The sequence below is a fragment of the Macaca fascicularis genome, chromosome 4 (assembly GCF_037993035.2).
Source record: "Macaca fascicularis isolate 582-1 chromosome 4, T2T-MFA8v1.1".
In the NCBI taxonomy this organism is placed as follows: Eukaryota; Metazoa; Chordata; class Mammalia; order Primates; family Cercopithecidae; genus Macaca; species Macaca fascicularis.
Genome location: NC_088378.1, coordinates 21,846,484 through 21,863,649, shown reverse-complemented (window position 1 = coordinate 21,863,649; position 17,166 = coordinate 21,846,484). Strand labels below are relative to the sequence as shown.

Sequence of the window (17,166 nt, the reverse complement as noted above, 5' to 3'; positions counted from 1 at the left end):
AACCTCATTACTAGCTGATCTTCCCCTTCTCATTTTGACATGTGTTAGAAGCAGCAGCTTGAGGAAGAGTTTCACCATTAATTTCCTAACAAAAGCCTTCTCACTTGATAAGAAAGGATCATCTAAATTATATGTTTCCACTAACTGTATGGAATACCTAGAGTTCAGTCATATCCATTGGTTCATGATGTTCTGTCCACCTTACTTAATGACTCAGAAAGGCTATGTCCACATATTGTCCCATTTTACACAGTAAGTTTCCTACTTGGACATTGATTTTATGTAGGCTTGCTTCAAACTCTTCTGTGTATATCCTTAATGCTCTTTGGTTTATATCTCAAAAAGGTTTCAGAAATTTGAAAATAAATCTGAAGAAAATAAATCTAAATATAAGTTGGAAATCAGTTCATTCTAAATCAAATGAATGGATGAGTCAGAATCAGTAGTGACTCCATTCTAATGATTAAACATTCCCACCATAAGACTCAAAGAGGCAGAAACCTCTTTATAATTTGAGACAACCCACTGTATGTCTTAATGGGAAGAAAGTGTATCAAAACTAGAAATTCACAGATATTTCTGTTAACAACTGAAAATAATACGTGGGAAAAGATAAATAAAAGCACACATATGCAAAACACAAAACAAGCTATCACTCATTTCTCAAAAACATTTCATTAAGAAATCATTTAGAGTAGAAAATCTTCAGGCACTTTAATATGTAGGTCAGTAGCTACTCCTATATGTGTCGAAGAAATCTACCTGATCAGCAGTTTCTTTGAGAGGGTCATCAACTGTTGCCCTTGAAGTATTTTCTTTTTCTCGTTTTCTGCTTGCCTGTGGCAGGGTAATGTATACTATATTATGCTAAGAAATAAGGGAAGGCCAGGCACAGTGGCTCATGCCTGCAATTCCAGCGCTTTGGAAGGCCAAGGTGGGAATGTGACTTGAGGCCTGGAGTTTGAGGCCAGCCTGGGAAACAGAACGAGGCCTCGTTTCTACTAAAAATTTAAAAATTTAAAAAAAAAAAAAAAAAAAAAAAAAAGCCAGGTATGGTGGTGTGCACCTGTATTCCCAGCTACTTGGGAGGCTGAGGTGGGAGAATCGCTTGAGCCCAGGAAGTCAAGGCTGCAATAAGTTGTGATCATGGCATTGCAGTCCAGCCTGGACAACAGACTAAGATCCTGCCAGAAGGAGGGAAGGAAGGAAGGAATGAAGGAAAGAAGGAAGGAAGGAAGGAAGGAAGGAAGGAAGGAAGGAAGGAAGGAAGGAAGGAAGGAAGGAAGGAAGGAGGGAGGGAGGGAGGGAGGGAGGGAGGGAGGGAGGGAGGGAGGGAGGGGGGAAATGTGAAGAAGACTTTGCTGTATTTTTTCCTTGTTTGAATCAATACATTGATTGTTTCACAACTTTGAATATTAAAGGAGTAGTAATTATTCCAGCATTTAAATTGTCTTATATTTCTTGCATCCCTTTGCCAAAACAATTTTGAGTATACCAGGGGAAAAAATGTGACATCCCATTAATTATTTTTAAAAATTATCTAGTGCCTCCTCTTTCACCAAGTCTTGAATATAATTACATTCTAATCTAACTGTTTCACAGAAAGGGAGTAGTCAACCAATGAGATGCCCCAATTGTTGTGTACAAAATGCAGCAATCCAGCTTGACAAGCCTTTCGAGTAAGGGGAGAGGCTATGGAGTATACTAAGGAAATAAAATGATGCAGAATAATGTAAGGCAGATTTTATTAAGGTAACACTATATTTCATTCTAAGCTTCTTGAGAGCAAGAAGTACCTTTAATTAATTATTGATGAGCAATTCTCTCTTTAACTCTCCCTGGGTAGACAGGATATAGGTAACATATGTGTTTGCAATTCTTCCTCTGGGTTGTCAGATAGCTGTTCCTGTAGACTGTGACCAATGGCAGGCAATTCGCCAGGCTTGCCTTGCTCACAGTCTAATATTTCTCATCCCATTGCACCATTCTGTGTCTCAGCGTTACCCCTCTGGCCCAGTGGGACGCTAAGAGCTGACAGTGGTACAGCCCCCATTTCAGTCACTGAAGAGACTAGCCCTACCAGCCCACAGCAATAGCATGTTGCTAACTATATATTCGCATGTCAAAAGTTGGAGGGATATTTTTTATATTGGCTCCTAGCTTCCCGATTTGGAACAACTTTCTGCTAAGAGCTCAGTTGCTGCATGCCAAGGGTAGAGGAAAGAAGACAAATGAAGACAATGAGTGGACAGGGCAATGTGGGTGAAGTATTCAGGAAGGAGGAAGAGGAAAAGAAGAAAGCAAAAAAAGAGAAAGTAAGCAGATCGTGAGTTCTTAGAAAATTGACAAAGATGCTTATGATTAGGCCCCAGTGGGCCTGCCTGATATCCATTACTGACTAGTCCAACACATCATGAGGGTTCAAACCAGATGGGAGCCACATCCAAGCACTCTGCAGAATCTCAAAAATTCACTCTCCCTCATAATCTTACGACCTAGAGTCTAATCACTCTATAGCCACTATTAAGGCTCTCATTGACATAATTATGGCACAAAAGTGAAGCTCATCAGCATGCTAAATAAATTACGCCATTGAGATTTTAAAACTTGCTCAGATTTTTCAGTCTCCTTACTAAAAATGTTCTTTCTTGAAACAAATAGTTTGTTCTTATCCTTTAAGGATAAGGAAAAGCCAGTTACTCAATACAAAATATTATATTGAAAATTCTGAATAACTTTGAAAGACAAATAAATAAGTAAATAATTGTTTTAGCTTAAGTCTAAAGGCTACAACCCTAGGGTTCCATTCATGGTTGTATAGCTGAGACGAAATGCCGTCAACCCAACATAAGTGTAAGTTCCTCCTGTATACACTGGGACTAGTACAACTCATGTCACAGATCGCTGAAGGTTTAATGAAACACAAGGTTCTACCCATAACGTAGCATGACTTCAACTTCATTTGCCTATGTTTATTCCACAGACTTACCTTGGAAAACAAAAATGAGTTGAATACATTAATTCATGTAGATCTTTATACTTTTCCAAGTCTTTTCTTCAGCATTATTTAATTCTCAAAATCATGGTAGGGAAGTAAGACAAGTACCGTATTATTAAACACAATTTACAATGAAGAAACCAAAACCAAGTAGATAAATGGCTCTGCTGCAAACCACTTGTCTAGCTACTGGCCAAGGTATGATGACAACATACCCCTCACTCCTACCTCAGTGATCTTGTTTTTCTGGGCTCTATGATTCATTACATATCAAGAAATAACCTACATGGAATCAACAGTAACTTATAATTTAGCAAAGAGAAAACTGAACAAAATATTACATCAATATTTTCTGGTTTGATGAGAAAAAATAATAATTAAAAATATATTGTGCTTAAAAATTTAAACAGCCAATGATAAGGTATTTGCAATTCAAAAAAAAAAACCCACAGGTATTCGTTAAAAAAACACAAAAACCACATAATATGTACTGAGCCAGCGTCTTCTTGATTTATTCTACTTTATCTTTTGGAAGGTGGTATTCTCAGCTACAAATCAAAGACTTAGTTCTATTACCAACTCGTGTCTCCCGTCAGAGTGAATTTCTTCTTGTTTGATAATAAATGGAAATCTACAGAAGTACCCACAAATAAACTAACACACGCATTAATTCTTCACCAGGGATTCTTGAATGGTTCGGGATTTGATATGACTAAATTAAACTATACTCCCCAAATAAGGATATTTCTCAAGATTCTATTTCTGTACATAGTTTGTACTCCCACCAGAGCTTTAAGACCCAGACAGTTCGGTGTGAATTCGTTGGGAATCTCTGCTACCCAACACAGTGCCGCACAGAAACCTGTATGAACAGAGCGACTGGAAGAGTTACCTCTACAGATGCATCGAAAGGCACCCACGCACCCAAATAAAAAAAAAACACACAAAACACATTCCCTATAGAATTTTTTTAATGTGTCAGCTGGTCAACCGTTTCAAGTTATTTAAGTAGAAAAAGTCCCTTTCACATTACAGTTGAGTCAGAGGTGCCCGAGGTACCCCCATTTTCACGTCAACCCAGGTCCTCATCCTAAAACGTCCTGGTCCTGAATCCACTACGCAGATTCCAGCACTGGAGGCGCCGGAGATCGGCACCCGCCCCCTTCGGCTTGGGTGCTTCGGAATAACTGGGCGCCGCCGGCTCACACACTGCCTGCAATGTTTTGCACTTTGCCTGGGTCTGTTCCAGGCCTCTAGCCCTCTCTTCGCTGCTCCCAGCCAGAAACAGTCCGAGGGGCGACTAGAGCATCAGGCTGGAGAAGTGGGTTCCCTCCGCCTGCTAGGCTGTCACGGCGACCCCATCCCCGCCCCGCAAGGGGTCGAATCCGCTGGGCGGGGTGGGGCGGGGGACAGCACGAGGCCCGGGACTTCCACGCCATCTCCGCAGCCCCGCGCCTCCCTCCTCCGCCCTGGCTGGGTCCCCGCGTCCCCTCGACCACCGAGCGCAAAGCCGGGGTGCGAGAGGGAAAGGGAAGTGAGGCGGCACGCGTGTGGAGGGTGTGAGTGCGGATACACATACAGGGCGACTAGGTACGAAATACCCCGCCTCTCACCGAACTCCCTCCTCGGACCAGCGGCAGCTCCACCACTCCAGGGCTCTCTGCGCCGGGACAAAGCTGCCGCGGCCTCTCCACCACCGCGGAGCGCGTCGTCGCCCGATCTCCTCAGTCTCCCCCGGCCGCAACCCCGTCCCAAAGGACCCGTGGGCCGCCTGAGGGATGGAGGGGACCCGGAGTCGGGCGCCCGCAGCCCCTGCCCCCCGCGCCCTCGCCCGGCGCCGCCGCTCACCTGTTCAGCACTTTGCGGATCCTCTGGCGCACGCCAGCCCGGGAGGAGGCGGATAGGCTCCCGCTGCCGCCGCCGCTGCCCTCGGCCGGCAGGTTCTCGATGGTGGTCACCACATGGTTCGGCGGGGCTGGCGGCGGCGGCTGCAGCTGCTGCTGCGGCTGCTCAGGGGGGATCATCGCGGTGGAGACTGAGGCGCGGCGGCGATCAGAACGCAGCCGGGCGCATCGTGCGCCGGCTCCGGGCCCGGGAACGCGCAGAGGACCCGGCCGGGCGGCCGCGGCCCGGGAGGCGGTGCTGCCTGCTAAGCTGTGAGGCAGGGAGGCACCCGAGGCTACGGCCGCCGCCGCCCAGCCCGCCACTCACTCCTCTGCAGTCGCAGTGCGCGAACCCTCGCGCCGGTGCCGCCGCCGCCGCCCGCCCCGGCTCTTTCCTAGCCGCGTCCCCAAGTCCTGGCCCGCCCCGCGAAGTGGCTGCGAAGGGTGTCGCGCGGGGGCGCGAAGCTGCCGGTCGGCTCGGGGGAAGGAGTCCCGGCTTCGCCTTGTTTCCTCGTGCCCAGGTCTCCTCGGGGCGCACGGCGGCAGTTGTGCTGGCGCCGCCTCAGCCTGTACCCCGCTCGCTCGGAAAGCTGCCGTCTGTGTCTCACGGAGTGAGAGACCGAGAGTGAACCCGGAGAGCCGGGCGGGGGCGCCGCGGCGGCGGCGGCGGCGGCGGCGGAGGCTGAGCGGGGCGCGGGCGGGGGACTTACTCGCTCTCCTCTCGCCAGAGGGCGCTGCCGAGGTGCCTTGTTGCCCCCGACCCTCTACTACCCAGTCCACAGAGGCCCATGGTCTAGGTTGTGGTGATTGTTCTGGTTTGGGTGCTTTTTAGGGGGACAAGGGGGCTGGGAATAGATCCTCCCTGTGGAGTTGGCGGGGATTCCTCTTTTCTGCCCAAGCGCCGCGGAATCCAGCACCACAGCCTGGGACAGCGGCAGGACGCCGAGACAGGTGCCGACCCTGGATTAGAAACCCAAACCGAAAATCTTAGATGTTGCTCCTACTACACTCGCCATAATTGGCCTGGAGGAAATGGGAGGAAAAACTACTCACAAAGAATCAATTCTGGGAACTGGAAAAAGCATATCAGACTAACTCAAAACGTCTCCGTTTGAGGCAACGTAGTGCTGTGAAAGGAACGTAGGCAGATTTGAGTTTCAGTGGCACATCTGAAACTTATCCGCAGAGAGACTCCAAGCAATTAAATTCTGAGGCATTCGCCTCTGTGTAGCGAGACTACGCGTGTCTTTCTCCCAGGGGAGTTGTAAGACTTAAATGAGGTAAACCACGCAGCAGGGAAGCCTAACAGCTCCTGTAATAGTCCCCCAACTCCAAAAGGGAAAGTCCTGTGTATCTGCCACAGAAATCTTGGACCATATTTCTACCGAAGGAAACTGACTCTCTGTCCCCGGCATTCTTATGCCAATTGATCCAGATCCCAATTAATAACCGACTCTTAAAAGAGAGATACTTTTCGAATTTTCCTTTATTTAGACCGTTTAGATAGGGATCTTGCCTTGAAAAATGATATGCATTTTTTAAAAATTTTCGCTTCAGTGCAGTATGAGGAATTGAGTAAGTTTAACAGGTAAGTTTGTTCACACAAAGGCATGCTGATACCACTACTGAATCCAAATGCTCTGAAACCAGAAAATTAAAAATACCAGTGATAGGATTTGCCACTGAGAGAGGGTACTGGGGAGAAAATAACACTCAAAAAAGGAATGGACTATGTCCTTTCGACAGACGAGAAAAGGAATATCGACGGATATAAATAAGATGGGATTCTCTGTTCAGTTAACAGGGTCCCATTCCTTTAACAAAATTCGGAGTCTTTTATTAATCATCAAAAATATGAGAAAATGAGTATTTGTAAAATCTCTTCAATCTATATTTCAATTCTGTAAAACCTACTTGCTACCTGAAATATCCCTGAGGTTTCTTTCTACAGAAATTAACCCCAATGGGAACATTGTCCCTTTCATAATTAAAATGTCATCCTATTCTTTCTCAACAACCTTTCATTCTCTGATTTTTCCACCTCAGCTTTGCACAGGACACTCTGAAAAATTATTACAAACAGGACCAAGGCTTGTAGCCTCATGGGCATTAAAATTCCAATAGTGGCAATAAATTTGCCCTTAGTGGACCCACCAAATGTAGCGGACATGAATAAAATGCACTTCAGCTGAACCTGGCAGCAAATCGTGGTAGAAGTCTCTCTATTAAAACAACATTTATGGTAATTTCAGGTGTCTGCCTTGAATAACTGGTTGCTTCAGTGCCCTCTTCCTTCACATTTGGCTTGCCTCCCTTTGAATGTTTTTGGCACGTCACGACTCAGTGCTGTGTCTGCACTTCAATGTCTGCATTTGCATCTGGTCATTTCTCTAGAGGGACTATTGAATCCAAATGCTCTAAATCTCCTCTGCGTCAGGAAGGGAGAAAACCAAGATGAGAGAAGAATAAGATAAGAGATGTAAAATTTCAATCCTGTTGGTAAGACCTCAATGCAGACTCAAGCCTTATGCGTTTGTTACTCCATTTCTGGGGGGATACAGCATCAGATCCCTTCTTATCCTCTGATTCTGTACTCCATGCTCATTTCTTAGAAAGTAGCTAACCACCAAGTGTGATGTGTGCCGGCTACTCTTAATGCTAAGATAGGAGAATGGCTTGAGCCCAGGAGGTGGAGGCCAGCCTGGGCAACATAGCAAGACACCATCTCTAAAAGAAAAAAATAGTTAAGTAGCTAGATAACATTTGTGAAGTAAGTAAACAGGAGTCAGAGGTCCAAGTGTCATAATGGTGTGTCTGACATGGAATTAGACATAAAAGATGTAGAAAAGGGTTGTTTCCCTTTTTCCTGCTGCAAGACGTTTGTCCATCCCTGGCCACGAAATCAGTCCTCCACGAGCTCTGACCAGAAGGAAAGGAGATGAAGGCAGTAGGCTAAGGAGCTGTATGTAGTTTTCAGTGGTGGCGTGTGGGTTCCAGGGATAAACCTACTTCTCAGTTTACCTCCTCTTTGTCAGTTGTGGTTAGTGGTATGATGCTATTGCAGAATTTCCATGCCACAAAAAATTCTGCCTCTCTTACCATCATATCACCCGAATTTCTCTTCAGACACAGACTAGTCTGTTGAATTCCTTAAGGAGGCAGAAGTTGGCTATCAGCTATACCTTCTTTAGTGTTTCTCATTTTGAAGGCATTTCCACTGATGTGGGGAAGAGTGGAATTTGGCCTGTGTCAGAGTCACCAGGCACTGACTAATCTGTTTAGCATAGACTGCACCTGTGCATGTTATGAAAAAAAAGCTTCACAGTCATGCACCAGAGGTAACTGATGATCCTCCCCCAATTGCTGAACAACTATCTGGAATTGCTTGTGCTGCTGCAAATGACCAGTGACCATATGTTTTCCCCATATCATTCTCTTAATCTTTTTCTTTATCTCCTAAGTCAGACTGAATCTTCTCAACATGTAGTACTGAATCTATGGCCTCTAGAATGATAGAGCTTTGTGGTTTTGATCCACATAATAGAACTTGACTGGGAGAGAAGGCCAGGCAAAACTGGTGAAAAATTTGTGAAGAGGGGAAATGGCAGAGGAGTAGAATGGATAAGTCAATTTACATCCAAGAAATGGATACAATAATTGGCATGTTAAAGCACAGAACTTCAGTGAACAATCATCAATTAAGATAGTCTGTAAATGGTATTAGTGGATATGAAAATATGCACAGAGCAGGGAAAAAGACACTAGGCAACAGATATCAAAGGCTGTGCAAACATTCTCCACCATGTTTCTGTTTATGTAATTTTTTTGTTTTGCATTTTGGAAACTTATTCCTTTGGGGTAAACCCAGAATACTGTTCGTAGGTTTATAATTGACCTTTTTTGCTAAGAGAGTTGGAAGATTAGAGATTAGTGCTGTTACTTGTGGATAAGGGCTAATTTTGCAGAGTCAGACTACATGTTGATGAGTTTAAAATTTCTAAGTATTATTTGCAGAGTATTCCATGTCCAAAAGCCCGGTTCGATATGTCTTTGTCATGGTGACATGGTAAGTCTCCGTTGACAGGAAGTTTGCCACATTCAGTGAAGGAATTATTCAGTAGTATCAATTTCCTCTAAATGAGTAGGATTATCTTAATATCCTAAGATATTAGGAAAAAATTCTATAGATGATGATATCTCAGAAGCACTATTTTACATACAATCAGTTATCAAGTATCTGAATAAGGGAGAAAGATCCTTATACAAACATCAGTTATTTCAGCCAGTGACTTCAATATTCTCTCCTTCTAAATATTTTAATACATAAAATACTGATGGAAAATTGTGGGCAAAATTGTGATGACTCTTGTGTGGAATTCATACACTGAGTTATTAGGGGCTTGGTAGGTGGAACTCAGAGTCCAAGTAATCTCAGTTCCAATTCCAGCTCTATTAACAAACTGGGTTAATTTTAGGCAATTATCTCAGATTTTCTGAGAAAGGGGATAAGATATATACCTTTCAGAACACATAAACACTAGAAATTATATATATAATTTTATATATTATAGTACATAAAATATATATAGTTTCTAATATTTGTAGTTTTATAAATATATAAAATATACAATTACAGCTATATGATTTTATAATATATTATATAAAATATATACAATTTCTAATGTTTATAATTTTATAAACATAAAACATGATTATATTATTTTATGTGTATTACATAAAATCATGTTTATAATTTCTAGTGTGTATATATATATATATATATATATGTAGCAACAAAGAGAATATCTGGCATAGAAGCTATTTTTAAAAACTAATTGATCTGGACATGGTCATGATAGAGTGGCTGTTATTGGAATTAACTTTCCCATATAAACAATTCTAACAGCTGGATAAAATATTGAACAGGAGTCAATATAAGACTATGATTCTTTGGGGAACAGAAACACATAAGAAATGAAGCACATTAGATGAGCTCCATGTTCATCCTAGCTTTCACCCTATGGGCATTTTCCAGATGACAGTGTAGATAAACAGTGCCCAATCAGAGTGGCAATCTCACTGGGTAAAAGAGACAGAGATGGGAATTCAGACCTGCAAAGGCAACTGGAGTTTGGTGGGCAGAGTTCCAAAAAGGAGGGACCTAAAAGAAGGAGCTTAAAAACACTAAGTGAAAATTCCCCTCAGAGCCAACTTTTATGCTATATATGTGCAGCACAAGAGTCTGGGATATCAAGCAAAGAAAGCTGCTCAGAAGCTAGAGGGCTGAAAAGAGATTTCAGAGGCAGCATAGTGCTGAAAGAAATATAGGTTGGCATTCAGGTACAGTGATTGTAGAGAACACTTGGTGAGTCCCCAGACTTTTTGTAGAGACTCTTAAAAAGGCCATACCCTAAGTGTAAGAACCATGCAATAAGGGCTATGCCCTAAGACTAAAGACAAAACAATAGACCTTCCCTAACAAAGCCTAAAACCAAATCTCAACATGATAAAGGTGATCCACTGACGAAGTGATTGCCTTCCAGATTAAAACTTAATGCTCTTTTGAGAAAGATGCCATCATCCCAAATCTCTATACTGTAAATTGACAATATCAAGCAATTCATCAGAAATTACTGCAGATTCAAAGAAGCAGGGAAAAGGTAACAGATAATCTGTAATACAGATGTTTTCTGTAAAAGCCTAAGTAATAAATATTCTTGGCTTTGGAGGCATTAATTTCTCTCATAATTATTCTGTTGCAACTTCTCTGCTGTTGCATGTGAATGTAGCCATAGACAATAGGTAAATGAACGTGGCTGTGTTTCAATAAAACTTTATTTATAGATGAACACTGAATTTTGAGTTTCATATAGTTTTCACATGTCAAGAATTTTTTTTAACTAGTTAAAAATGTAAAAACCATTTTAGACTTGGGAGCTATACAAAAGCAGACCAATATTCATAAATATAGATGCAGAAATCCTTAACAAAATATTAGTGCATGAATTCCAACCACATATAAAAAAAATTACATACCATGACCAAGTAGGATTTATCCTAGGAATGCAAGGTTAATTTAACATCTGAAGATCAACTAATGTAATATACCACATTAATAGAATAAGGAACAAAATCTTCATGAGCATTTCACAAAATTCAACATTCGTGCTTGATATCTCAAAAAACTTGTAAGAGATGAAAATTATTTGAATCTGAAAGAATATTTACAAAAAACTTACAATGAAAATTATATTTAATATTTAAGAACTAAATGCCTTTCAAGGTCAGAAACAAGTCAAAAATATCTTCTCCCACCACTTCTACTCAACAGTAGAAGGATAGGAGGATATAGCCAGTTCAATAATCAAGAAAAATAAATAAAATACATTCAGAAAGAAAAGGAAAAGGTAAACCTATCTCTCTTCACAAATAACATGATCCTTGATGTATAATATACTAAGAAATTCACAATGACACCATTTAGAATTAATGACAAATGCAGCAAGCTTTCAGGATATAAAATCAATATTCAAATATCAATTGAATTTGTATTTTCTAGCCATGCACAATCTGCAAATGAAATTAAATAATTATATTTGCAATAACATCAAAAAGAATAAGATACTTAGAAATAAATGTAATAAAATCAATGCCAGACTTTTACATAAAAATTCACAAAGTATTTTTGCAATAAATGAAAGAATCTAATGAAATGGAAAGACATCCCATGTTCATGAATGAGAAAACATAATTTTATTAAGATGACAATACTGCTCATTGATCTACAGATCCCATACAATCCCTGTAAAAATCTCACCAGGTTTTTTGCGGAAACTGATAAACTGGAAGTATATTTAGACATCTGGCAGAGAATTTGCAATTAAATTTAATGACAAGCAAAAATATTTCAGAAAAGAATAATAATTAACTCTAATGATAACCAAGAGTTTTTTGGGCAGGAGCTGAAAAGTAGTTCACTAATTGTCAAAGCTTTAAATAGTATTTGCTGAGCTATAACAACATAGATACTGAATTTTGATCTAGATAACTATATTTGACTGATGACAGAACAAAATTATGCATATGTGTATTTGAAGTTAGGAAAAATGAAAGCTAAATTGACAGCTTTCATAGTGAGAAAACACTAGAAGAATCAACTAAGAGAATGCAAAGTGATTGCCTCCAGTGATGGGGAAAATGGTGGAAAAGGAGGAGGAGCACTACTGTTTTACATAATAAACCTTGTAGAATTATCTGACTCTTTAAACCATTTGTAGATATAATTTTGAAAACAAAATTTAGTTACAAAAAATGAAAATACATAGGTGTAACCTTGACACATATTTTTGTTTCTGTTGAGTTCTTGGTGTTATCAAGGCACCTTCCTGAGGAGCTTGCAACTAAGGGAGAAAATTGGAGGTTGATGCCAAGAGCTGAAATAGTTTCTTATTTAGGCTAACAAATAAGTTTCACAGAAAATCTGCGAACAAGTGTTAATTTGCCAATTATTCTTTCATTCTGTAGAGATGTCTATTTTTTCTTCGTTTATAAATGTTCAATTTCCCAATAAATTAATTTAGCTGCGATTCAACAAATATTTTCTTGTCTTTTAAGTAGACATGAAATGGTAGAATATTCTAAAAACAAGAAGCCATTATTTTCTAGGTAATATTCTTTGTCAACAAGGCAGGGAAAGATAGGAAGATAGTAAATTCTTTTTTTCACTTTACAAATCAAAAGTTAAACATGGTTGAGTTTATTCATTCAGTTGGTTGTACTAGATTTTCCTTTTCCATTTAGGCTTATTCAAGGCTGTTTAAAGTCAATTGGAATAAAGTATCACATATTGGATATCTTTCAATATTGAATTGTAGAACATTTTAAAAGGTGAATAGTCTACCTCCAACCCAGTAATAATTTCTCATGTATTTCTAAAGTCTTTTTATTTTTAAACCGTTTATACTGATTCTTCCCGATAAATATACAAAAATATATTTGTGTTATTTTTGTTTACCTGGAAACCCAAATTAGCTCCTAATTTTGTGCCTAACTCCAGTTTCTTATTTTCAGACTCAGACTTACATATTCTTTACTTGATGATAAACTTCACAGAAGCCAGAAACCTTTCTGAAAGCCAATCTTTCCCATGTCAAGTTCAGTTAGATCTGAGCTTTAACAAAGTCAGAAGACCCTGTGAGGATCATTAATCACCTGTGTGTGGATCCAGTCCTAAAATAATACTTGTGTCACCTAGCACTGAGGTTTTCCTTGGCTCCAGTGATTTTCTTTCAACTCCTCTTTCACTTCCAGAGTCCTTATCTCAAAAACTGAATGCCCTTGATACATGGATATAAAAACAATCATATTCTCTCACCACTATCTCTAGTACCTTAATCTTCGCATTCCACTGACCTCATCAAGACTTCCTCTCAAATTCTCAACACCATCCTTACCAAATTTAGATTCAACGAGCCTCTATTCCAACATCCTTTTTCAAATTACCTTAATTTCTTTCATCTATATCAGTGGTCCCCAACTTTTTTGGCACCAGGGATTGGTTTCATGGAAGACAATTTCTGCATGGATGGGGGTGGGCGGGTAGGGTGGATGGCTTGGGGATGAAACTGTTCCAACTCAGATCATCAGACATTAGTTAGATTCTCAAAAGGCACATGCAACTTAGATCCCTCACATACGCAGTTCACAATAGGGCTCACCTCCTAACCGGACAGGAGGCGGAGCTGACACGATAATGCTCATTCGCCCGCTGTTCACCTCCTGCCTTTTGGCCAGTTCCTAACAGGCCATGGATTGGTACAGGTCTAAGTTCCAAAGGATGGGGACCCCTGATCTACATGACAAAATGCTACCTGGCTTAATTGCTTATCCATTTGTCTGTTCTATGCGTGTACCTAGCAGTTGGATGTTGCTAAAGGAGAACACAAAAGGCTACTGAATGATCTCTTTATTTTCATGGCCCACAAAACTCAAATACATATGCATTACTTTCCAAAAACGATATTAGTGGTTCTTTACATATTTGGTCTCCCTCTCTCTACACGTTCCCCTCTCTCTGCAAAGCTGCTTCAGAGTCTTTTCCACCATCAGTTTTAGGATTTTTTAAAAATTCTTTGTTGAAAATAGAAACAATCAGACAGAAGCTGCTTTGTCTTCCTGCCACTAAAACTATCTGCATCTGTAGTCATACTCTTTACCTTTCCTCCAGGTACAATAAGGGAAATATCTCTCCTCTCAAAGGCTGCCTGTATTAGTCAGGGTTCTAAAGAAAAACAGAACCAGTAAGATATATAAGAGAGAGGAAAAGATGTATTTTAAAGAATTAGCTCACCCAATCATGGAGGTTGGTAAGTCCGAAATCTGCAAGGTGGGCCAGCAGGCTGGAGATCAGGGAAGAGCTAATGTTGCAGTTGAGGTTCAAAGACCAACTGCTGGCAGAATTCCCTTTTGCTGTTTTGTCTGTTCAGGCTACCAACTAATTGAAGGAGGCTCACCTACATTATGGAGGGCAATCTTCTCTACTCAAAGCACACCCATTTAAATGTTAATCTCATCTAAAAATGCCCTCACAGAAACATCCAAAATAACGTTTACCACATACCTGGGCACCTTAGCCTAGCCAGGTTGACACAAAAAATTAACTGTCTCACGGATCCTCTACTTCCTTACTCTAAGGCTTCGCCCCTTTAGCTATTCCCAGCCTCTTATATATCTAATACTAATATCTCTCATCTCAGAAAATAAGACTTCTTAAATCCCTGATTGCATTTTCCACACGCTCATCTAAATACCATCCAGTCTCTCAGCTTGTCTATAGTCACTTTTTCACCTCTCTTTTTTTTAACATGTTCCCACTACTGCTCTGGTCTCCATTGTGAAAGGAAAATAAATCTCAGGACCCCAGAATCACTAAGCCAATGGGAAAAGTCAAGCAGGGAACTGCCTTGGGCAAACCTCCCTCCCATTCTATTCCTAAATAAGATAGCCACAAAGATTTTTTTAAGCTACATACCTTGCTTATAATTTTCCCATAAGAAAATTCCTTATGAACAAAGGACAGACAGAACTCAAAGTCATCTCTCTGCTCACATGAGACAAATGCATATCTGATTGATTTCTTTGCCCTATTGTTTCACTAAGCCAGACTAAGGCATAAGTGAGGATTCCTGTTCATGGTGTATTCAGTGAAAGGCCAATCAGAAACTCAAAATAATGCAACCATTTGTCTCTTATCTACCTATAACCTGGCAGCCTCTTTCCTGCTTAGAGTCGTCCTACCTTTCCAGACCGAACCAATGTACATCTACATATATTGATTGATGTCTCATGTCTCCCTAAAATGTATAAAACCAAGCTGTGCCCCAACCAACCTGGGCACATGTCTTCAGGACCTCCCGAGGCTGTGTCATGGGCACATCCTAAATCTTGGCAAAATAAAGTTCCTAAGTTGATGGAGACCTGTCTTCAGATACCTTTTGGTTTACACCATCATTCCATTCAACACTTGTGAAGGTCATGAGAGTGCGAGAGACTTCGTTTCTGGTTTTAATACTCAATCCTCTGTATAATTCAATTCATCAGTGCATTCAACCCAGGAAGCGTTTCTTTCTTTTTGAAATTCCTTCTTCTCTTGGTTTCAGGACACAGTTATCCAGCTTTCCTCCCACCTGACTGGCCTCCCTTTTTTGAGTCTCTTGTCCAGCTCTCCTTTCACTATTCTTCCTCCAGTGGTTGGAGAACTTTGGGGCTCTTTCCTAGGATCCCTGCTCTTTTTAATGTACACATGCTGTATTAGTCCATTTTGCATTGCTATAAAGGAATACCTGAGGCTGGGTAATTTAGAAAGAAAAGGGGTTTATTTGGCTCTGTTTTACAGGCTTTACAAGCATGGCAGCAGCATCCGCTGAGCTTCTGCTGAGGCCTCAGGAAGCTTTTACTCATGGCAGAAGGCAAAGGGAGAGCAGGCATGTCACATGGAGGGAGAGCGAGGAGAGAGAGGGGAGGAAGTTCCAGGATCTTTTTAACAACCAGCTCTTATGTGAACTAATAGAGTGAGAATTCACTCGCTACTGTGAGGACGGCACCAAGACATTCATGAAGGATATGCCCTCATGACCCAAATACCTCCCAGTAGGCCCACCTCCAACATTGGAGGTCACATTTAAACATGAGATTTGCAGGGGAAACACATCCAAACCATATACATGCCTCCTGGATGATCCCTCCAGTCCCATTACCATACGTAAGCCAGTAACTCCAAAATTTATATCTCCTGCTCCACTTCCTTTCCTGACCTCCAGGCTCATATATCTAACTACCACCTTGAAATTTCCCCTTGAATTTCTAATATGAATCTCGATTCATCGTCCCCATCTCAGCAAATAGCATTAACATCTATTCAGCTCTCTAAGAAACAAACAAAAATATGTAGCAGTGACCTTTCATCCCTTTTCATTGCCCCAGCATCCAATCTATCCTCAAGTACTATAGGCACTACCTCTAAAACTTAACACCTCTTTATCCAGTGCATAAAACATGCTTTGCACATGGCCCTTGCTAAGAAAGGTTGCTTTAATGAATTGAATGAATAACTCTCAAATTGTCTTCAGCCTAGTATTTTACTCTGGCTTCTAGATGTATACAGTGAACTCAGTCTTCACTTAGATGTTTTAAATCTTCCGCTGAATATGTCCAAGACAAAATTTATAATTTTATTCTCAATCCAAACTGATTCTCACCATCCTTCCACCCAAATGCACAAACCTGAAATTTAACTATTATCCCTTATACACTTTGTTCACTCTTTGCCAAATTAATCCACCAGTAAGACCTGTCCATTTGGCCTTCTACGTATTTCCAGAATCCAATCATTTTTCTCTATCATCACTGCCATTGCTTTAGTCCAAGCTACATCATCTCTTGTTTGGGCCACTGCAGTAGTCCCTAAATTGTTCCCCTTGTATCCATTCTGGCCCAATCCAAAAATACTCTCCATCCTGCAATCAAAATAATCTTTTCAAAGTGACAATGTTATCATGCCACCCTCCTGCTTAAAACTCTTCTGTATTTGTGTATATCCTTCTCAAATCTTACAAGGCTATCTTCAGTTCCTTCCTGCCTCTCCCCTACCTGGTTTCATCCCATTCCACTTTCCTACTTTCTCCTTTGCGTCAGCCACATTTGCTTTCTGTCATTTCCTTGAAATTGGAGGGCTGTCTCTTATCTCACAGTCTTTATACATGCTGCCCCACTGCCTGGAATATTTGT

General features: G+C 41.0%; 1 protein-coding gene across 3 annotated transcripts in view; it reads right to left on the bottom strand.

The window, feature by feature from the left end:
- The window catches only part of SLC35F1 (solute carrier family 35 member F1), a 398,950-nt gene extending 393,442 nt beyond the window's left edge, over positions 1-5,508 (bottom strand). For 2 of the 3 annotated variants that reach the window (XM_074036935.1, XM_005551675.5), the window contains exon 1: positions 4,847-5,508. Coding sequence is in view for 1 of the 3 variants with exons in the window: in XM_005551675.5 (XP_005551732.1) it covers positions 4,847-5,022 (176 nt within the window). In the remaining 2 variants the exon portion in view is untranslated. The remainder of the gene's footprint in view (positions 1-4,846) is intronic. The other variant, XM_065543251.2, reaches the window with a different exon arrangement.
- Between the last annotated feature and the right edge of the window lie 11,658 nt (positions 5,509-17,166).